Source organism: Sus scrofa, chromosome 10 (assembly GCF_054392235.1).
Source record: "Sus scrofa isolate SSC_HxYL_T2T_F1_AM1 chromosome 10, Sscrofa_HxYL_maternal_Yorkshire_Landrace_v2.0, whole genome shotgun sequence".
Classification (NCBI taxonomy): domain Eukaryota; kingdom Metazoa; phylum Chordata; class Mammalia; order Artiodactyla; family Suidae; genus Sus; species Sus scrofa.
In genome coordinates, this window is record NC_139392.1 from 65,691,479 (window position 1) to 65,715,396 (window position 23,918).

General features: G+C 37.0%; 1 protein-coding gene across 1 annotated transcript in view; it reads left to right on the forward strand.

Annotated features, from left to right (window-relative positions):
• Positions 1-8,698, forward strand: part of RAB18 (RAB18, member RAS oncogene family) — a 31,928-nt gene extending 23,230 nt beyond the window's left edge. Inside the window, exons 4-7 of the mRNA XM_003357752.4 lie at positions 2,521-2,593; positions 3,975-4,093; positions 4,168-4,234; positions 6,744-8,698. Coding sequence (XP_003357800.1) covers positions 2,521-2,593; positions 3,975-4,093; positions 4,168-4,234; positions 6,744-6,919 — 435 coding nt within the window. The 3' untranslated portion in view covers positions 6,920-8,698. The remainder of the gene's footprint in view (positions 1-2,520; positions 2,594-3,974; positions 4,094-4,167; positions 4,235-6,743) is intronic.
• Positions 8,699-23,918: the final 15,220 nt, after the last annotated feature.

The window sequence follows — 23,918 nt, forward strand, 5'->3', positions numbered from 1 at the left end:
TTTCACAAAGATGAGCAGTGCTCTAATGAGCATCCTGATTTATACATCTGTGTGACTTATCCAGCTCACTGTACAATGTGTACTTGGAAGTTGAGTTGTTGACTCAAAGAATGGAAAGACTTAACATTGGAAATAGGAGAAAGGTCTTCTGTATATATTGTTAATCTTTCTCATTTTTGTCTGACTAATAATTTTTCACTTATATATGCATTCCTTTTGATTAGTGAGATTTTTTTCTCTTATATATTTATTGGTTATCTTTTAATGAATTTTCTTTTATATGCTTTTCCCTTTTTATATTAGCATTCATCTTTTTCATGAGTAGAGTCTTTATATGTAGAAATAGTAGCTCTTTGTTATATGCCACATTTTTCCCCACTCTCATTTGTCTTTAAAATTTTATTTAAGAATGAATATGTGTGGGAATTCCCATTATAGAGCAGTGGAAAGGAATCCCACTAGTATCTGTGAATGTGGGTTTGATCCCTGGCCTTGCTCAGTGGGTTAAGGATCTGGTGTTGCCATGAGCTGTGGTGTAGGTTGCAGACGTGGCTCAGATCCTGCACTGTGTGGCTGTGGTGTAGGCTGGCACTCTGATTCGACCCCTAGCCTGGGAACTTCTATATGCTGCAGATGTGGTGCTAAAAAGAAAAAGAAAAAAAGTGTTACTATTCTTAGTGTGTGTATAATACCAATTCTGTCATATACTGTAGTTTTTTTTTTTTTTTTCTGTTTTGTCATTTACCTTCAAATATTGTTTAGGGTGAGTCGGGGGGTGGGGGGAGGAGGTGTGAGCTTTTGGGGGGGAGATGTTCTCGCCCTACCAAGGTTTTAGTATCTGTATGATTTAGATGAGTTACTTTCTTCATGCATCTGGGTGTTGTGTCATATTTAGAAATGCCTTTTCCTCAGTATTAGAAGTATATGAATCTTTTGTTTCCTCTGATTCTTCTGTAGTTTTATTCATATACATAGAATAAGTTCCTCTCCCACTTGGGTGCTCCTCCCGGCGTCTTTCAAGTTAGGATATTCAAGCACAGTCCTGCCCCTCTGCCCCGCTTGAAAGTGCTGCACACAATGACCTACTTGGCACCTACCTCGAAGGTGGTTTTTCTCTGCATCCTTCCTTCACTTTCACTCCCTGCATTCTGTTAGTTAGCCTTTCTAGATCCTTTCTAGCCTTTGTCTGTTTCTGTCTTTAATAATTTCTTCTCTCTTTTCCCATCAGAAAATGTGTGGTTTTACACATAATGCTCTGTATCGGTTTATCTTTCAAAGATGTTGTTAACTCCTACTGCAGGTTCCTGTTAGGAAAACAAAAAAGCGAAAATCTAACTTCTGACTATTTAAACATATAAATTTTATAGTTATAAATTCTGATCCAGCTGAGCTTCTGCTTACCTCACAGCTAAACTTGTATTTACAACTGTAGGAGTAGCAGTGAAGTTGACGTTTGATATATGTCTTTCCTTTTCTTCAGGTTATTTTACATTAGCAGATTGCAGGCTTTTTCTTGAAAGGATGGATAGTAAATACTTAGTTTAACCCTAAGGTGGGCCATACAGCAGTACATAAGTGAATAGGCCTGGCTGTATTCCAGTGAAACTTTATTTAATAAAACTTAAATAATATTTGAAACAGGTAATGGGCTTAGGCAGTAGTTTGCAAACTGCTGCTTTGCATAGTCTTGGGTGAACTTGAAGCCAGAATCCAAGGATGGTGGAAGGAAGACAGACGGAATTAGGTCCAGAAATAGAGACTTGTTAATTAGTTGATTCTTTTTCTTTTTTTGTAAATCCCCAAGAAAAGTTGAGTACTTGTTCTATAGCAAGAATTGCTCTGGGCTCGGAGGCTTGGTGATTAAGCAGATGAGCTCCTTCCTTATGAAATTTACATTTCCTAACCTGCATACATCTTACATTCATTACGTCCAATATGAGTCAGAAACATGTAATTAGGAGAGGTTTGGTTTTATGCATTTTCCTGAAACAAGATACACAGAAGATATTTTTAAAAGGACAAACTAAAAATTGTATACCTAATATAAAATACCCCTGTAATTCTTTTTGAACAAGTGGTTCTCAACTTTGATTCTATGGTCAAATCACCTAGGAAGATTTAAAAAAAAACTTCCATCATATCCTAGACCAGTTAAGTCAGAATCTTTGGGGATTGGACCCAGGCATCCTTATTTTTCATTTCCCAGGAAATTCTGTTGTGCAACCAGAGTTGAAAACCATGGCTTCCAATGCAATGGGTTTGGTGTATGATTATGTCTTAAATCCAAAATGGTAGAAAACCTAATTTTGTTACATTTTTCTAGAAATGAGGCTATATTTATTAATTTAACTTTTATGTAACACTTGTCAGTAAAAGAACACATCTTCCTTAAATTTGATTTTAAATGAGCTCGTGCATTGATATTTTAATAATGCTGTTCGACTTTCTACTCTTTAAATTGGTATGTTGAAGATGTGTTATTTATACTTTGTTTTGTTTAATAATAATTGTCACTTTTAGGATACTGCTGGTCAAGAAAGGTTCAGAACATTAACTCCCAGCTATTATAGAGGTGCACAGGGTGTTATATTAGGTAAGGTTTTATTTTAATATACTTTTTAAAAAAATACTGTTGTTTTGTTATTGAAATTTCTGATTTTCCTTGTTTGTGAAGGTCATTAAGTTTTTGTTTTATTTTTCTTTAAGGCTACCTTTATGTGACTTGAAGTGATATATGTAATGTTAATGAATATTTAAACTTTCAAAATTTCAGTTCAGCCATTTGTCTAGCAATTAAAAAATGAAGATCAGACTAATTTACTTGGTTTAAAAGCACACGTTGATGAGGACATAATTGAGGACTGGTCCTCATGTCATGGTCTGTTGTAGAGCGTTACCAGAGACTGAACTTTGGGCAATAGCTTTTTAACACTTCCTGCAGTTTATAAAGGAGGAAGAGTGAGATTCCCTTTGTGAATCAGCAGGTTAAAAACACAGTCGTATCCATGAGGGTACGGGTTCGATCCCTGGCCTCGCTCAGTGGACTAAGGATCTGGTACTGCCACAAGCTGCAGTGTAGATTGCAGATGCAGCTCAGAGCTGGTGTGGCTGTGTGTGTAGGCCAGCAGCTGCAGCTCAAAAAAAAAAGGAGGAATCATGCAATCTGCCTTATTAGTCCTGAAAAATGGCACAACGTGCTTAATACTATTGATTTATAATCACACAAACCTTAAAAACCAAGTGTGGATTTTCTGTGTAATTTATTGAAAAGTGCTTGTTCTTCATATTCCTGGGAAATTGTTTAAAATGAATACTGATCCGTCGTAGGGAGAAATCTTTTTATATCACGATTTGTGAGGCTTTGGTTTTGTTTCTGTTCATTTGGCAGTGACTCTTATGGTTTTGGTTTGGCACCTGCTAAGTTTAGAAAACTCTTTATGTTAATAAGCTCATTATTTAGTATAATGCAGAATGACGTGAGATGACAGTGAAAACAGAGGAAGACAATTGGGATTCCACCCACTAACTTTATATTTTTTTTCAAATTTTCAAATTCTGATCCTTGTAAGAAACAAATGAACAGGATCATAAATGTTTAAATTCACGTAAAATTTTTTGGTATGTTGCCACAGATTTGAATCTCAGTACCTTTTGGTTTTTAGACAAATCTTTTTGTTGTTGTTGTGAATGGGAATAGCTGTTGTTTTGCTGAAATTAATTTTCAGTTATCACACAGGATGTAATTTCATTTCTCTCACAAGTGTGTTAAAAAATTGAAGTGTATGTAAATGTATATTTTTAATAACTCATTTCTTCAATCTGAATCAGTAGACACTGATTTTTATGCGTTGAAGGCCTAAAAAACAGACTTGTCTATATAGTGACATCAGCTCCTAGCTACTACATATCAGAAATATGTCATTGTTTTTTCTTTTAGTATTTATTTAATAAACAACTTTTTTTTTAAATTTCAGTTTATGATGTCACAAGAAGAGACACCTTTGTTAAGCTGGATAATTGGTTAAATGAATTGGAAACATACTGTACAAGAAATGACATAGTAAACATGCTAGTTGGAAATAAAATTGATAAGGTAAGGAGTCAGGCAGCTGGCATTTTGACTCTATGTTTTGGTAGCTTTTCTTAACCTTTGCATTTATCTTTTAGGAAAATCGTGAAGTTGACAGAAATGAAGGCCTGAAATTTGCACGAAAGCATTCCATGTTATTTATAGGTAGGTGTGTGAATACTTATCCTTTCATTACTAATGAAGAGCTTTCTAAATGGAGTTTCTGTTACATTCTTCCCTTTATGAACTATAAGTGTATGTATTTAGTTCTTGTGCTATAGAACTAACCATTAGAGGTCCAGGTCCCTTATTTTTCCTTCTATAATAAAAGAATAGGATCACGTAATGTAATGTCATGTAGCGCACAGTGCAGTCATCCCCCTTGGGTGTAATGACATTGCGTAAAGTACGTGCTTGCTGGCCCATGTGCTCTCAGCAGTGGTACCCCCTTAGAGATTGTTAGAAATGCTTTGTTTGGGCCCTAACCTGGATTTCCTGAATTAGAATCTGTATTTTAAGGAGTCGTTACTGTGATCTATATGCATGTTGTCATGTGAGAAGCATGGTAGAGCAGGGGTTCATCACAAACCACAGGAGGGGCCAGATCTGGCCGCACCATCTGCCTGGAAACACAACGCCCCAAGCATAGAATATTTACTCTCTAGCAACTGACAGAAAAAGTTTGTCGACCCCCTTGTCTGGCGGAGTGAACTGGCTATATCACTTGGGAGCTTTTAGAAATACAGCTCTTTGGGTCTTGCTCATCACAGATCTGAAACAGAGCCTGGGAGGCTGTTTAAGGCAGTACCTGGCGTGCTGGTGGCATTGACTGCAGTGGCAGTGGTGGGTGGTACCATTAGGGGTAAAGCTGACAGGCAGATAGATCAGGTGTGGAGGATAAGGAAAGAGAGCATCAAGGGCAAATTCAAGTCTCTGGTATCAGCAGCTTGGTGGATGGTGCTTCCATTAAATGGGATGTGGAAGACTGAGCTAAGTACAGGTCGGGGCAGAGGAGCAGGGAATCTAGAATTCTGCTCAGACAAAAGAATCAACTGGCTTTCAGACAGCCAGTGGGCTCCTCGTCATTGGCATTTAGGTGGCATTTAAAGTCATGGGATTGGAGCAGTCACTGCAAGAAAAATGGGTAGAAAAGGGCTGAAGATGGAACCCTGGGCTACTCCAACAAACAGACATCAATAGGAAGAGGCGGTACCAGCGAGTAAGTCTGCGAATGATAGGCCAGTAAGAGAGGAATACCAGGAGTGTTCCCTGTCCTGGAAAAGACACGTGAACAACATCTTTAAAGGAAGAAGTGATCAGCTGTATCAAATGCTGCAAGATGTCAGATAAGATGAGGACATTGGTTTTGACAAGCTAGAGGGTATTGAGTCTTTAAAAGAATAGTTTCCATGGAGTTCCCATTGTGGAGCAGTGGTTACCGAATCTAACTAGGAACCATGAGGTTGTGGTGTTCGATCCCTGGCCTCGCTCAGTGGGTTAAGGACACGGCATTGCTGTGAGCTGTGGTGTAGGTCGCAAACATGTCTTGGACACCGCATTGCTGTGGCTCTGGCATAGGCCAGTGGCTGCAGCTCCGATTAGACCCCTAGCCTGGGAACTTCCATATGCTGCGGGAGAGGCCCTAGAAGAGGCAGAAAGGCAAAAAAAAAAAAAAAAAAAAAAAAAAAAATTCCGTGGAATGGTGGAAAAAAAGCCTCATTAGAATAGTTTGAAGGAAAATTTGAGATATAGTGGAAACAGCTTATATGAATAACTCGTTATCACAGTTTTGTTTTAAAAGAGAGTAGAGAAATTGGATGGGTATTAGAAAGATGTGCGGGCTGGAAGGCAAGTTGGTTGGTTGGTTGGTTGGTTGGGTCTCTGGGTGGGCGAGTGGTTAATAAGATCGACAATAACTTTGGTAGGCCTTTAAGCTGATTGTTATAATGTAGTAGACAGGGTATATGATCCTTCAGTGAATAAGAACAGATGGGGTCCTGGGAACTAGACAGAGGGTGGTGAGAGGGACTCAGACAGCAGCCAGGAAGGTTCACCCATCATGACAGGAGTGAAGGCAGAGCCTAAGGAGACATATCTAAGAATGATCAGTAGTTTCTTGCCAGATTGTTTTGTTTTTCTTAATGTAGACGTTGCTTATCAGCTGAGATAGAGGAGCTTTAAGATGAAGGCGTAAAATAGTCATCTCAGACAAGGAAAAAGTGGTAACCGGGGAAATGTAGAATTGGGGAACAGTGCTCAGTGTCCACTTGCGTTTCGTGAGCATAAATTTAAAACCGGTGTTCATGGTTGTAGCTTGGTTGCAGGTACAGAACAACCAGATTGTTTTAACTTGGAGCCTGTATTTCCTTATTCTAAAATGGGACTATCTGCTGTGGGGGCTAATTTTAAGAACAAACTAAAAACTAAGGAAAGAACTTCGGCATAATATTTGAGCAGGGCTTTAGAGTGTACAGTTCTATCACAAAATCTTATGGATAGAATTGAAATAGCTCGACTTTGAGAGTTTCGGGAAATTTACTAATATTGAACCTGTGGGGAGAAATTTGTCTCCTTATATATCATTGGTGATATTTCTGCCATCATAGTTTGCCAGAAAAAACATAGGAATATGACCAGAAAAGAATATACTCTGACCATCTTCCTTGAATTTCAGAGGCAAGTGCAAAAACCTGTGATGGTGTACAGTGTGCTTTTGAGGAGCTTGTTGAAAAGATCATTCAGACACCTGGACTGTGGGAAAGTGAGAACCAGAATAAAGGAGTGAAACTGACACACAGGGAAGAAGGTCAAGGAGGAGGAGCATGTGGTGGTTATTGTTCTGTGTTATAAACTCTGGGAAACTCCATCTCTTGCATATTTGATCAGATAGTGTCATCTTTCTGTATATAAACTCTAACTGCTGTTTTAGGGACCTTGCAGTTTGCACATATTTGTTTTGTATCATGGCAGTGAATAATTGCGAGAAATCCCACTCATTGACTTTTCCAGGTAAAGCGTTATGGTAAGCATGCACAGTTTGCAGTCTGCAGTTTTTTATGTAACATAAAATAGGTGTACCTTTATAAGTACATTTGATTTTATGATTTACATTCATCATGTGATTTTAAAAAAATCCACCTCTAGTATATGTTGGTAAAAGGTCTACTTTTGGTCTCCTTTTTGCTTAAATACTCCTATCAATTATTGAATTAATTGGTATGTAGAACTCCTAGAACTACTGGGAGATAGACAGGTATCATCAAACCTGGCAAATTTCCCTTCAGAAATAACAGTGAGCATGATTCCACAGCTTTTCTAGGACATTTGCTGACGGATTCTCTTTTAGTACTAAGCAAAATTCTCTTTATAGGATATAGTCCAGGCCAATTTATAATTATAAACCTTTGTTCTGATGATGCTTCCAGAATAGCATTGATGTATTAAAGTTTGGTCTTACTTTTAATTTACTTCAATGAGTAGCTCAGTTGCCTAACTGGAGTTTTAATTCTGTGATATGTATATGGGATTCATGACCCTTTGTGCAGCATTTTTGGTTATGTGGTATTTGGCAGAATGGCAGTAGGGTTTTCCCCATTTTGGTTTCGGAAGGACAGGAATAGTGTGTTTATGTAATTCATGTAGTACTTACCACTCTTAAAACCAACACCTTTTCCCATAAATGTTGGTGATGTTTGTCCAGGTACCTCAGTTGTAGTTTGTGTAATGTTAATGAATTCCTGTATCTTATGACTTCCATAAATGGCTAGTTGGTATTCAAAAAACCTACTTCTGTGTTTTGCGGGTTGGGGAAAAAAAACACTAAATTATAATTTGAGAAAGGCTTATTGCTTCCAGATTTTGATGTGTGTGGGAAAATACTGTTGCAATGAAAATCTTGGTAATTTACTGTAACAAGTAGGCAATAGTTTATCAGAACCAACTTGTACAGACTAATAAATCTTTTCCACAGTATTCAGTTTTCTAACCTCTTGCTATTGTACATTGTATATTTTTTCACTCATATATTATTTAATTGACATTGCTTTCTGCTATTTTAAGCCTCCAAAGAAGTAAATTTGTGCTTTCAGGCAGGTCATTCTAACATCCCTTGGTAAGATTAATAAGAAATACTAATTTCTGGGCAGTTTGTTCTCTGTATACAATTGCAGATGATAAGCATTTTTATGGATCACCTTTGCAGTACATGTGTTAATGGATTGGAATGTACATCTTCATATAGGAAAACAGTACATTCTACGTGCCTCCCACTTGTTAGACTACATTACATATGACTAAAGGTTTTATATGGTATGTATGTTTTTATTAAATATGAAACATATACTACTTTAATATTGGAGAAAGATAGCTAACACATGTACTTAAGATTTGTTGTTACATTAAAAATGTAGATTTGTGTATTTATGTAGTTTCTGTATTGAGACATTTCTGTTCATTACCTTTTGCTCCTTGAGCTATATAATAATTATCTCTCTGTGCATTGGATTGTCTTGATTTGGTCCGAATTTGGATATATATACGTCACTTAACTTTTAAAAACTCATTTTGTTTGATAAATTTATATTGTAACCTTTTATAGTTTTTGAATAAATATAGCCTGCTTTCCCCAGATGCCTTTGTGCAAGAAATATGACATCTTTCCTACTCCTCTCATCAGCTGAGGGAGTCCTGAATATAATGTTATTCAGATTGTTACTATTTTGTTGCAAGCTTTTTGTTTCATAATGCAGGTTTTCTAAGTGAAGTAGTTGCAATTACTACTAAAATTAGCCACTTAAAAATAACAGTTTTGTTAGTTCTTCATTCTTGACTCATTTGAAGTCATTTTAAAGCGCCTTTTCCATATGGTGCAAATGAGAACAATGGTAGAATATAGTGTTTTGAGTTGTAGGAGTACTGACTTAGACCTAAACAAATAACTATTCAGTTTATATTAAGAGTAATAGTTAGCATTTATTGAATGCTTCCTTGGTGTCAGGTGCTGTTCACTGGATTATGTCATTCAACTTCACAGTAACCTTAAGTGATTTGTTGGTACTGCTACTATGCCCATTTTAAAGATGAGGCTAATGAAACATCCCGAAGATTACAAAGCCTATCAGTGATAGAGCTGGATTCCAGTCAGGGCATCTTCACTCGAGTCCATGCTCTTAACCAGTGCTCCCTATGCGACGGCTATTTACTAGCTTTTTGTTTTCTTACACAGCAGGTTTGTCATTCTTTTGTTATGTGTAATAGAAATATTTCAGGTTTTTTGGTTATAGAGTAGATCCCGTGGATGTAAACCAACTGTGTAAGTCATTTGATCTAAAAGTTTTGGTAGTGGAGCAGGTGGTCTCTTAGTTCTTTTACCTTCTCACTCACAGTGGAATGAAAATCCTTGACTTGGAAAAGGTATGAAGTCAGGGCACTTAGGGCACCATAATTTCCTCTCTTTTTGGCTGTGCCCGTGGCATGTGGAAGTTGCTGGGTCATGGATTGAACCCACAGCAGCAACCTGAGCCACAGCAGTGACAATGCCAGTCCTTAATCCACTGTGCCACAAGAGAACTCCAGGGCACCTTAATTTCCGGTTTGTAATTGGATATGAGAAACATTATTAAATCTGGGAATAGCCTTTTGCTCAAATTCAAATCCAGGGGATGTTTTCATTTTGAGCACTGAATTGCCACCTACAAATTTACACTTGTTGTTGGCTTTCTGATTGAATGCAATGGAATTGGACTTGATTTAGATTCACTGTAATTTTCATACACAAGAAATACATGGGATTACATGGTTCTGTTCTAAGTGTGGGGGTGGCACAGACCTACTGCATATGTGCAATATCTTTAAATACAATTTATTGTATATTTTTTCCAATTGGTTTTCAAGTAAATTGGGTTATCTTCTAAGGCACTGTCAATCTTTTCAGCATCTATCTATCTATCTATCTGTCTATCTATCTATCTTGGGGTCCATTTCACCAGCCATACTTAGGAAGTTTTTGTTTCCTTCATTTATTTTCCCTTGTTAGATAGGAGTAAAAGCATTTACTTGGTGTTAGAAGATACTACACTAGTTCTGACCCCAGCTATGCTGAAGGTAATCAACTATAGACTTCATCCTGATTTTTGTTTAGAAATGTTGAGAGAAGAGAATAGAAAAAAGTGGACTAAATGAAAACTTGGAGCTAAGGAATATAGATTTACCCAGGAATCTCCGTTTTTATTTTTATTTATTTTTTAAGGGAACATCTCTCAGGTCAGAGGGGAAAAAATGTACTCCTGTTATATTATGGGGGGGGCTTAAAATTTTACTATTCGTTGCTAGCTTTTTGTTTCCTATTTAGGAATCAGTAGCCTTTCTGACTGTGGTATAAAGTTTGCTTCAGTGCCTCTTAGTTATCAACTGTTTTGTTTTGTCACAGACATTTCCAGTGGTGGTGTGAGCACCTATTCACAGGAGCTGACCTCTCACCATCTCTCACACACAGGAGCAATGTTTCTTTTTCTTTTTTTGTTTTTATTAACCTGATAAACCACAAATTATGTAATTTTATTTGTATTTCTCTGCTTACTAGCAGGGTTGAGCACTTTTAATATTTCATTGGATATTTGTATTATTTTCTTTTATGCCTTATTCGTGTATGCTGTGGTTGCCCACCCAGCATCCACTTCCTTCTCTCACAGTACAGCCCACCTTCTCTTTGGATAACTGCCCCCCATCAGCACCCACGCAGCTTGAATGGGACTGTCGCACCATCAGCTCTAGAGCTGGCCTGGTTATCTAACCAGGGCCACTCCCTGCCCCCGCTGCCCCCCACCACCACCACCACCACGGCCCCATGTACTGCCCCCAGGGATAGGGAACTGACCCAGATCAGGCCACTTCGTTAAAAGATGTTGGCTGGGGCTTCCTCAGGAACTGCGGATGATAGCGTGGTATGAAGATTCACATTCTGAACATGCTGCAGCCATTTTTCTAATTCAAAGGAGTCAGGCCGAGGACACTACCAAGAAAGGGAAAGGGCGTCTGAGTTGGAGTCTTGATGCAATCTGGAGCCTCTGGATCAACCTGGACCTGAAGTTAGTGCTACTGCTGGACTCTTCACCTATGTGAGCCAATAAATTCCTTTTTTATTTAAGCCAGTTTGAGTTGGATTTTTTTTTTTTTTCTTGTAAACAAATGTATGCATGGTGAGTGAGTATATATGATCTTACTTGGACGGGCTCTTTGTACATTGATTTCAGTATGTTGATGACTGCCACTTGGAAAGTCATAATTCTTAAGTAACTGTTAACATTTTAGTGAGGTTACTTTCATATATTTTTTTGTGGACATATATATGAGTTAACTCCATACGTGTAATTTTAAGGACGCCGTATTGTATAGGGTCTCGTGTATTTGTGGTTCAATCTCCTCTGTCATCTAGCCCTCACTCTTGACCTCTCCTCCCTGAGACAGTCATTGTTAGGACCTGGCATGTGTGCTTTTATGCATCTCTCCATGCCTCTTTAATCATATGCAAGAATGCATTTATACGTTGTTTTAATTCTGTTGTTTTACAAAAACAAGATTGCCTACGTATTCACTTCTGCCTTTTGCTGTTTTTACCCAACAATAGATTGTGAAAAATCCCTCCAAGCCAACTTAGATGCAGCTAGCATCTCTTTTAGTGATTGTACAATATTATATTCCATGGTGTGGATTACCACAGTCTATTTAGCTGTTCCTCTAGTAATGAATATTTATATTGGTTCCATTTTTGCCTCTGCAGATGGTGCTTCAATAAATATCCTTATACACATATCTTTTTGTTTCTATGGGATGGATATTTAGGTTGGATTCCTGGGCAAAACAAAATGTATGTTTTTCAGTTTTGATATATTTCATAAATTGCTTTCCAAACGTCCATAACAATTTACATTTCTCCTTAGAAATATGAAGGGTATCATTTTTCCACGGCATTCTCCATCAGCAGCATGAGGTGTTCTCAAATTTTTATTTTTGCCACTTTGATATTTATATGGTGTTAACTTATGTTACATAACGTTTGCATTTTCTGCAGAGCATTTTTTTCCATGTTTTTAGGCTATTTGGAGTTGCTCTTTTTTGAAATTTGTCAGTTTTTCTGCTCAGTCTTTTTCTGGTTTTATTATTGTTATATGAGCTGTTTGGTTAGTACAGATATTAACCTGTGTGTGTGTGTGTGTGTGTGTTGTGAGCATCTATTTCTAATCCAGTGTTTGTTTTTCAGTTTGCTTATACTGTGTTTCTTCTTACAATTTATCTTTAAATATTTTATACCTTTTGGGTTCCTCACCCCTTAGGCTGTACATGCAATCTCCTTAACCTTTCTGAGACTTTTATTTTTTTCTTAACACTTTACTAACTGTAATTCACTTCTGCTTATGACACAAGGTAGGTGCAATCTTGGTCTTCACGTGGTGTGTCAGTTGTGTGCATTAAATAAATTTCCCACTGAGCTGAAGGACCAATTTTGCCCTAGATAAAATTCCCAGAGTACTAGAATCTACTTTGGCCTTCTATTTTAGGGTCTCTTCACCTTGGAAGTTTATGGATTTCAGTGTAATTGGCTTTCTGTAATCCCGTATGTTTCGTTTATGCTTTAAAAACAGTCTCGGAAGGGCTCTCTGGGTTTCATCAGACTGCCACAGAGCCATGGCAGAATGAAAGTTTTGTTAGTCGTGTATGTTTGTGGCTGATAAGGCAAATGCTTTCTGACTCTTTTTCAGTGTTTTTTTTTTTTTTTTTTTTTTTTAACATATGAGTCTTTCGCCTTATTCTTTGCCCATTTTTTCCTTTGTGTAGATCTTTCTTTTTTTAAGAGAGAAGTTCTTTATAAAATGTGATATGGATACTAATCCTTTGTCACTAATGTATATTACTCTTCCCAATTAGTGGTCTGTCTTTTGAATTTGTTTGAAATATTGCATAAGTAAACATTTTTAAACTAAAAACGTAATCATTTTAATCAGTTTGTTAAAACTTTATCAATTGGAATCATTTGATAAAAATTTCTACATTAATTATAAGAAAACTGATAATTTAATGGTAAGACTTGCCATTAGGAAAAGAGATATCTTTCTATTCAGCTCTTAAACTGTTTTTATGTTTATAGTTTCTTTTTACATAGGCCCTTAAGCTTCTTTTTTAAGAACTATTCTTACCAAGAACTGTTTTTTTCATTAGGGTGAATAGAATCAGTCTTCTCATTTCAGAATCTATGTAGTTGATGCTAAGAAGAAAAAGCTACTGTTTTTTCTGTCTGTCCAACTGACTAATCAGTTTGGTACTTTGGTTTCAACTAAGGTTTCTTTAGTTTTCTAGGTAAAATAGAAAAAAATATCATTTGTAACTTTAGTGTATATATTTATTTAGAGGAAATTGCAGCTGTTTTGTTTCTGTATTTTTTCGAATCTGTTTCCTGACAATGTGTTTAGAGGAAACGTCCTATTTCACAACTGCTGCTAAGGCCTGCATACCCCAGCCTTTGACCAGGGCCATTACATGCAGCCAGCCCTCCCAGCCCTTTCCAAGGCCAGGCCTCCTGTATTTGCATAGGCCAAGCTCTCCCCAGGATCTGCCACTTTCTGCTTTTTTCGTATGTAGTCATAGTGAGACTGGGCTGTTTTCTGTTGTTGCTAACTTCATGTTTTGCAAGACTCATAAAATTGAGATTCTTTTTTTATATGCTGGAATACTTATTTTTTTAAATGGATATTGGAATTCCAATTGTGGCTCAGTGGGTTAAGAACCTGATGTAGTGTCCATGAGGATGCGGGTTTGATCTGTGGCCTCGCTCAGTGGGTTAAGGATTCAGTGTTGCCGCAAGGTCACAGATGTGGCTTGGATCAGTATTGCTGTAGCTGTGGTGTAGGCTGGCAACTGCAGTTCCCATTCAACCCCTACCCTGGGAGTGTCCATGTGTCACAGGTGTGGCCATGAAAAAAAGAAAAATAATAATAATGGATATTGTCCGTTTGTTGCAAGTTTCATAGAAGTCATTATAGCATAAAGTTAGGAGTGTGGCTTTTGGAATCAGAGTGAGCTCACATCCTTAGCTCATTTATTTCACTGCTGAAAGATCCTGGGTGAGTTACTCAGCCTTCTTGAGTCTGTCTCAGTTTCTTCCTCTCGAAAGTGGGGTAATAGTGGTCTCAACACTGTAGGGTTCTGAGCATTGATTGAGTTAGGGAGTGTAAAGCTTGACAGAGTGCACTTCAGTAAGTGTTAGCTGTTATAATTAGCATGTTGTGGTTATTGGTCTCAGTTTTTCTAAAGTCAAAAAATTCACATAGAGAAAACAAAGTGGTTTTTTTTCTTCTGAGGTTTAAAATTTTTCTGGAATAAGATTGGATATACCCATTTGAAAAGTATTTTTCTAAAGTTGTAGTTTCTCATTCCATATGTGCATATGTGTATTTTTCTTTCTTTTTTTTTTTTGCTTTTTAGGGGCGCACCTGGGGCATATGGAAGTTCCCAGGCTAGGGGTGGAATCAGAGCTCAGCTGCCAGCCAGCCTACACCACAGCCACAGCAACACAGGATCCAAGCCGCATTTGTGACCCTCACCACAGCTCACAGCAATGCCGGGGATTGAACCCGCATCCTCATGGATATTAGATTTGTTTCAGCTGAGCCATGACGGGAACTCTTGTATTTTCCTTTTTTCTTCTACAAGCAGTTTGTGGTCTTTTTAACAGGCAAAAAGTGGTCTAGACCAGTGATCTGTAAATAAATGATAGAGTGGTTTCTAAGGAGAGCCGATAAATGCAAATGAGGTGCCTGATGAGAGTACTGCTGGGTTCCCAGCGGGTGAAGACCTGTGTGTTGACTGCCAACCTCAGGTCAGGCTCTGTGGCTTCCTGCATGTCCCAGCCTCTGAAGTCTAGCTGCTGTCGTGTTAGGAGGTAGTACAGGCTCCTGGTCTTGAAACAGTTATCCTTTTTAGCTTTGTATTCCTTCAGGCATGTTTTCTTCGCTAGGAATTTTAAGCTATATATTCCCATGTGTCACACACATACCACCATTTTTAGGATAAACACACAATCCACATCTAAGTTTACTCTAAAAACAACACTAATCTTGCAGTGCTGGATAGAGAGCACGGCATGTACAAATAAACATGTCTGTTTACATTTGCCTCTTGCACAGTTCGCTGTTCATTAATAGAAACACGAACAAATCACTCTTACAAAATGATTTCTTGCAATACCAGTAGAACTACCAACCATGACCCTGCTAAGAAAATGTCGAAATTCACTTGCATTCTTTTTGACCTTAGGTGTGTACCTCACTATGGGTATATAGTCAAGTGTTCAAATTACTTGAATAAATTTTTTATGAGGTTTTATTATCTATTTGGTATAAGTTCATTTGTTCCTGCTTATATTCAATTTTAGAGCTTACTTTTTTCATCCCTTTTAATCTTTTGAATAATTGAAACATTTCACATGGCTCAAAAGCCAATACCATATTATAAAAAGCTGAATGGAGAAAGTCATGTTCCCAAATCTATTCACTTTGTCCTGATCTCAAGCTCTCTCCACATATGGTCATTATCACTAGGTTCTGGTAATTCCCCCCATGTTTCTTTTTGCAAAAATTATGCAATGTTCTTTTTTTTTTTTTTGATAAACCATACAAAAGGTAGCATACTATGGATACTCTTGAATCTTGCTTTTTCACTTAACAGTGTAACCTGAAAAATCACTCCATATATCATTAGTTTGTGGAGCCCTCCCTCATTCTTTTTTTAAGGTTGCAAACCGTCTGTTGTAGATTGCACAGCTTATTCAGCCAGTTGCCCATGAGTGGGCAGTGAGTTGTTGTTTCATGTCTGGAGGATAAGATCCTAAAGTCTTTATTGAAGTACATTTTACATTAAATAAACATGCCCATTTTAGAACTTTATATTGATGGGTTTTAATAAATGTATTGCTGTATGAAATATTAAATAACATTAATAAATTAATAATAAATATAACCACTATCACAAGATCTGAAACATTCCTGTTACCGGGGACATTCCAGAAGTTTTATATTTATAGTTGTACAAGCGTCATCACAACCTAATTTTAGAACATTTCCATCCCAAACCCCTAGTCCACCCCATATCCCCTTTGGTAATAACCATAAATTTTTTGAAGTTTGTAAGTCTGTTTCTGTTCTGCAAATAAGTTCATTTGTAGCCTCTTTTTAGATTCCACGTGTAAGCGATATCAGAGTAACTTCACTTAGTATGATAATTTGTAGGTCCTTTTTCTCCTCTTTTATCCAGTAGAGCCACCCATCTTTTCTTCATTTTGCATAAATTTAGAAATGTATGATAACATTCTTCACTGCCTTCACTATTAAGATTTATTCTTCAATTCTTTTAATATGTTTTTAACATTTTGGAAGAAGGGCATTTAAACAAACCCTTGTGCTCAAGTGTGTCCTCCTAAGCTGGAGCAGTCATTTTTTTAAATTGAAATATAGTTGGTAAACAGTAAGTTACAGGTGTACAATGTAGGGAGTCATAATTTTTAAAGTTTATACTCCATTTATAGTTGTAAAATATTGGCTCTATTCCCCATGTTGTACATTATACCCTTGTAGCTTACTTTACACCTAACAGTTTGTACTTCTTAATCCTCCCACCACCACACACAGTACTGCCCCTATCCTCTCCCCTCTCCCCACGGAAACTGTTTGTATATCTGCGAGTCTGCTGCTTTTCTGTTATACCCACTAGTTTGTTGTATGTTTTAGATTCCACATGTAAGTGATCAGTCACTTTTTTTAAACTAGTGGCGGCAACAGGAAATTATTAATGGGGGAAAAATGGTGGAACTAAAGGATGGCTGCTCCCACGTAAAGTCAGATGTATTGGAATGGATCTATTAAGGCAAGGGAACTGGAAAGATAGGCGACAGTGGAGAGATGCTTGATAATTGAGATTTTTTTGAGAGTAAATCGTGATTATAGACATGTACAGGTACCTGACATGGGGTGGAAATCATAAGTGAAGAAAGAGGCCAGGGTTCTAGATGGATCATAATGTTTCTTAATAGATACAGAGTTGAATTCTAGATTTTATTCTGTTCTACAAATGTAGTCCTCTATCAGATCATATTTATATGATTTATAGTATATTTATAAATCAAGTTCTCCCCCTAATTTTTTAAACAACTTATGTTGGCAGTCATTTTATCCAGTTACAAGATAAAATATTTGAAATTCTGACAATAGCCTCATTATATATTAACTTATAAACTGATATTTTAAAAAGTCTTCCCATCCAGAAACATGGCATATCTTTCCATTTATTGAGTCCTTGCTTTTGTATCCTTCAATAAAATTTTAGAATCTCCTTCATATACATCCTCTAGCTATATTTGTTAATGTATTCCTAGACATTTTGTTGTTACTATTACTGTATCAAGGTTTTTCTCTTATTTTTTCTGTAATAAAAACATGTTTCTTATAAACATCTTATTGAATTTGTTATAATGCTAATTGCTAGCATTTATTTTGTAGGTGCATAACATGTGTGGGTGAAGGTAATTTTGCCTGATCTTGATTTTATAGAAATAGTTTTTATTTTTATTTTTATTTTATTTTTTTGTCTTTTTAGGGTTGCACCTGCGGCATATGGAGGTTCCCAGGCTAGGGGTCAAGTGGGAGCTACAGCTGCTGGCCTACACACCGCAGTCCAGCAACTCCAGATCTGAGCTGTGTCTGTGACCTACACTACAGCTCATGGCAACGCTGGATCCTTAACCCACTGAGTGAGGCCAGGGATCAAATCCACATCGTCATGGATACTAGTCAGATTCATTTCCACTGAGCCACAACAGGATAATATTTTGCCTTTTACTGTACTATTTGCTTTTTCTTTATTTCAACAAATAGCCTATTTTAGAAATTATTTATGCCTATAATTTTCATACTTCAGTCTTGTTTGAAGTGGCAGCTGAATTAAAAAAATTTTTTTGTTGCTTATTGATACAAGCAAATGGTTTCATTGCTTGGTTTAACATAAGAAATCATATTGAAGATTTCTCAATGCAAAACCATCCTTACATTCTTGGAATATATCTTACTTGTCTGAAAATGTACATCTTTTTTTAAGTATTCTACTGGATTCAACTTACATCTCTAACTTTTGTCTGTGTGAGTTATGGGAAGGCGTGAAGTGAGTCTTGTAAGTTGATCTGTCCTCAGCACCTAGGGAAGAGCTGGCCATACATAGAATTGTGCTCCCCCTCTGCCCTGTAGACTTCTGGGGATTTCACCATCTTTTATAGGAAAGAATTCAGTGAGCACAAATGTGTGACCATCTAGGGAAGCCCTAGCTAGAAAAGTGGCCCATGGTAGATCCACATTTTCAAATTTATTGCCATTGAACATGTAAGGTCTTCTAATTTCTTCTGTAGTTGGAGTTGTACTTTTTTTTCTTCTCCTTAACTGTATTTTCACTTTTTCTCTTGTATTCCCCTTGTCAGACTTGTTGGGCTTTAATCTGTTTTATTTGTATTTTCAAAAAACAAGATTTTATTTTATAATAATTATATTTAAAATTTTTAATTTTTTTAAAAAATCTTTATTTTGGCATAATTATAGATTTGTAAGAAGTTGCAAAGATAACAGAAGTCCTATGTACCCTTCACCGACTTCCCCCCCAGTGGTTTATGCCTTATGTAACTATAATATATCAAAGCCAGGAGATTGACATTGGTCTAATACATGTACATATTTCTGTGACTTTTTATCTCATATATAGATTAGTTTAACTTCTGCCATATTCATGATACAGAACAATTCACAAATACCGGTCTTGTTCTATCCTTTCATAGCCAAGCCTCCCTCTTCCCACCCACCTCACCCCCACCCCACCCTACCATGCTAAACCCCAGCAACCAGTTTGTCATTTCAAGAGTGTTAGAAAACTGAAATAATACAGGATGTGATCTTTTAAGATTACCCTTTTCTGTCTCAGCACAGTGCCCTTCAGATACATCCAAGTCATTGCATCTATCAACAGTTCTTTCATGTTTACTGCTGAATAGTAACCAATGATGTGGCTGTACAGAGTTCATTTACTCATTCATCTATCATAGGACATTTTAATTGTGTCCAGTTTGAGGGCTATTACAAATAAAGCTGCTGTGAACAACTGCGTACAGACTTTGTATGAACAGTGACAAGAAGTGTGGGGATTGGCTCATCATCCTTGATTCTTGTTTTGATTTACTATAATTTTATAAAGTGTTCTTTAGTTGCATACTTAGTTTATTGTCAGTCTTTTTTAGTAACAGTAACATTTAAGTATTTTCTATTGTATATAGTTTTGCTATGTTCCAGATATTTTATTATTAAGTATTCTTTTATTTGTAATATATTTTGATTATGTCTTTTGGTAGGAACTACTTCGAAGAGTGTATCTTCTTTTTTTGTTGTTGTTTTTTGGTTTTTTGTTGTTGTTTGTTTTTTGTTTTTTAGGGCTGCACCCCCTGGCATATAGAGGTTCCCAGGCTAGGGACTGATCGGAGCTGTAGCCACTGGCCTACGCCACAGCCATAGCAACTCAGGATCTGAGCAGCATCTGTGACCTACACCACAACTCACAGCAATGCCAGATCCTTAACCCACTGAGAGAGGTCAGGGGTCGAACCCACATCCTCATGGATGCTAGTTGAGTTCATTAACTGCTGAGCCACAACAGGAACTCCTACTTTGAAGAGTATATCTTGATTTCATATTGTAAAGACTTTGTGCTCTTTAGATTATTTTTTTCTTCTTTTTGTAAACTTCTGGTTTACAACTCAAATTATGGTTAGAGGATGTGGAACATAAAATTTCTGTACTTACAGGGATTCTTTAAGGTTTTCTTGGTGACCAAGAATTTGATTATTTTTTTCTGGTTGGTTTGTTCATACTTCATCATTATGTATTTTAGATAAGCCATTGGATAGCCCAGGGCATCCAAGGGCAAGAGTAATTTATCTGGCATGCTTTTGCAGTATGTTGGGGTTGCTTACTTTAGACCAGCGAAAACTTTTTAAAGTAGAAGCTATGATATGAAGATGGACTGAAAAGTACTTAGTACTCAAGTCAGAGAAGATGTAGACCAATAGGAGATATAATTACAGAAAAAAAAATCTTATTTACTGTCTCCCAGGTTTCTATGCTTGGCTTTCACCCATATTAATCATTAAAACTTGAGATGCATTTACCATATCGTACTGCATGGAATACACCATGGAAAAGCACACGTATTAAGGATGTTTCTAAGAGTGGTAGGAAGAAATTATATAATGGTTGCAGCAATCCGCAGAGCGGGTGTGACAGTTTTTATTTTACAAAAAAGGAAGTAGAAACTCAAGTATTTTTTTTTTTTTTTTTTTTTTTTTTGTCTTTTTGCCATTTCTAGGGCTGCTCCCGCGGCATATGGAGGTTCCCAGGCTAGGAGTCTAATCGGAGCTGTAGCCGCCAGCCTACACCAGGGCCACAGCAACTTGGGATCCGAGCTGTGTCTGCAACCTACACCACAGCTCACAGCCACCCCGGATCCTTAACCCACTGAGCAAGGCCAGGGATCAAACCCGCAACCTCATCGTTCCTAGTTGGATTCGTTAACTGCTGAGCCACAACGGGAACTCCAAACTAAGGTAGTTTTTCCAAAATCACGCAGCTAATAAATAGAATTGGGATTTTGATTCATTTGTTAATATTCATTGATGAATATTAGAAATTTAATACACACTACTTATGGAGAACAAAGCTTTTATACAGATACATCTATTAAGTAAAACGTATCATTCACATCTGCTGTAACATTGTTATTTTGTGAAATTGAGTTGTCAGATTCTACATGAGTTGTATTAAAGGACATGCTAAATGATTTGAGCAAGTTCATGTAGCACTACAAGTTTTAGCTTTATGTCATTTAGTTCATAAAGTATATTCTTTATGATTGTGTCTTTTATCATTACACGAGTACTCTGCTTGTCTTGTTTAAATTCTTTATTTTTTCCATTTTTTTATTAAATGAATTTATCACATCTGTACTTGTATAATGATCATAACAATCTGATTTCACAGGATTTCTATCCCACAGCCCAAACACATCCCCCCACCCCCCAAACTGTCTCCTCCAGAGACCATAAGTTTTTCAATGTCTGTGAATCAGCATCTGTTCTACAAAGAAGTTCAGTCTGTCCTTTTTTCAGATTCCACATGTCAGTGAAAGCATTTGATGTTGGTGTCTCATTGTATGGCTGACTTCACTTAGCATGATAGTTTCTAGGTCCATCCATGTTGCTAAAAATGCTGGTATTTCGTTCTTTTTAGTGGCTGAGTAATATTCCATTGTGTATATGTACCACATCTTCTGGATCCACTCCTCTTTCGATGGACATTTAGGTTGTTTCCATGTCTTGGCTATTGTAAATAGTGCTGCAATGAACATTGGAGTACATGTGTCTTTGCGAGTCGTGGTTTTCTCTGGATAGATGCCCAGGAGTGGGTGTCTTGTTTAAATTCATGTGGACCTTTTTGCTTAATCTGATGATATTGCAACCATGTATTCTTTTATTTCATGAATTTTTTATCTTTTTAAGAGAATATAGATAATTTCAGTATGTTGTAAAGAATAATATGATGAACTCGCTGAAGTCCCGTGTGTGTGTGTGTGTGTGTGTATGTGTGTGTGAAGTTTATTTTTGGAGATTTCTCCAATTTCTATACAAATCAAACTTGATAAAATCAGACATTTATCTTTAGATTTCCTGTTCCAACTTTGGAAAAATTTGAAGAATATGCAAAATACAAGAATTCAAATTTGTTTTCAAACCATGTTAATGTCTGTTTAAGTGCAAGCTCAAAAAAGAGTACAGGGCTGGAGTTCCCACTTTGCCACAATGGGATCAGCAGCACCTTGGGAGTGCTGGGACATGGGTTTGATCCCCAGTTCAGCACAATTCATTAAGGATCCGGGACTGTAGCTTGAATCTAATCCCTGGCCCAGGAGCTCCGTGTGCCATGGGGTGGCCAAACAAACAAAAAGGAGTACAGGGCTGGAGTGGGGTCAAAAGAAGGTAAAGAAAGTTGTAAAAGCCTTACTTTTTACACAGATTTGATGGAGAAGAGGTCCTTTTTGAAGCATTCAACGAGAATATGGAAATACCAAAATTCACTTAGTTTATTGGAAATCCTGTTTCAAGCTCCAGTGATGAATATCATTTGTGTAAATTATACCTTAGTTACTTGAATTAACCAGATGAGAGGAAATCTTCCCCGGTGTATATTTATATCAAATTATGATATACACTTTAAATGTTTTAGAATATTTAACATATTTCCATTAAAGCTGGAAGAAAGTTTTCTTTTTTTTCAAGAATGGGTCTTAGAGTTTCTGCTGTGGTGCAGTGGGTTAATCCAACCGCAGGTGTTCCTGCTGTGGCACAAAGGAATCAGTGATGTCTGCAGTGCCGGGACACAGGTTCAATCTCCCACCCAGCAAGGTTAAAGGATCCCATGTAGCTGCAGCTGTGGCGTAGGTTCCCACTTTTCCGGTTCTGAACTGGAAACCTCCATACGCCATGAGTACGGCCATAAAAAAATAAAAATAAAAAACTTTAAAAAAAGAATAGGTCTTGATTTATAAAGGATAGGTATTAGTATTTGAAAATAGAGACTGAAGTAAATTCAGTAGTTTCTAAAACTTTATCTTCCTTGAATTTAAGTGTAAAAGAAAACCAATCTTATTTTGTGGATTGGTGAAGAGATTTCTGTCCACATGGCATCAAATGTTTCAAAAAACTTAGAAATGCAACAAAGATATGGGTGCTAGTGAAAATAATAGTGGTTATTGTGTAAACCAGTGTTAATTTTCTCATTCGTGTAGAAATATTTTAAATTTCCTACAACCTATAACAAGACAGACAAGTTCCCTATTTTCCTGGGATTTATATTCTAGTGGGACAAGATAGACAATTTAAAAATTAGATTTTGAGCTCATTTTTTTTTCTGGATCAAAATCAGGGAGTTTCCTGGTGGCTTAGCAGTTAAGGGTTTGGCGTTGTTAGTGCTATCTATGGCTCAAGTTCAGTCCCTGGCCTGGGAGCTTCCACATGCTGCAAGTATGGCAAAAACAAAACCAAAAAACCCCCCACACTATATCATACTATCCTCTCGTTGCTTTTCTCCGCCACTAAGATGTGAAAGTTCCTTGGAAGTGAATTTATTATTGTACTTTAGTTTTTGAGCTTGCATATTTCTATTGCTGGGATCACATGGCTTGAGACAAGATCTAAAATTGGAAAGATAACATATTACAAAAAATAAGAAGAGAAGATTTGATTTTTGAGCCAGGATGTTTGCAGGAAAGGTAGACATGGGGCATCAAGATCACCTTCAACTTTGCTTTTCTCTAAATTCTGAAATTTCTCCCTGAGATTTGTGTCATGTGGGTTCAGGGCAGAATTGTAACCTGTCATGTCAGACTTCTCTGCACCGTCCTGTTTGGGGGAAAAGAGTTTACATCTAAATCCAAGTAAAAGCTAAAAGTGAGATTGATTCTGTATTTTATTCCGTTCATATGCATGTGCTATATAATCCTATGGTTATAAGAAATGAAATTAGTTATTTTAAAAGAATTATTATGTATCAAGAAGAGCAGGCATCTTCTAGAAAATATTCGAGACTTAAAAAGTAGTCCAGGGAGAAAGAGGAGGCAGGATGTGGTGTGATTACAGAGTCAGTGCTTGTAAATGAGATCTTTCGGTTCTCCATGAGAGGGCAGCAACTCCTCAGTTATTGGAGAAATCCTGCTCGATGTT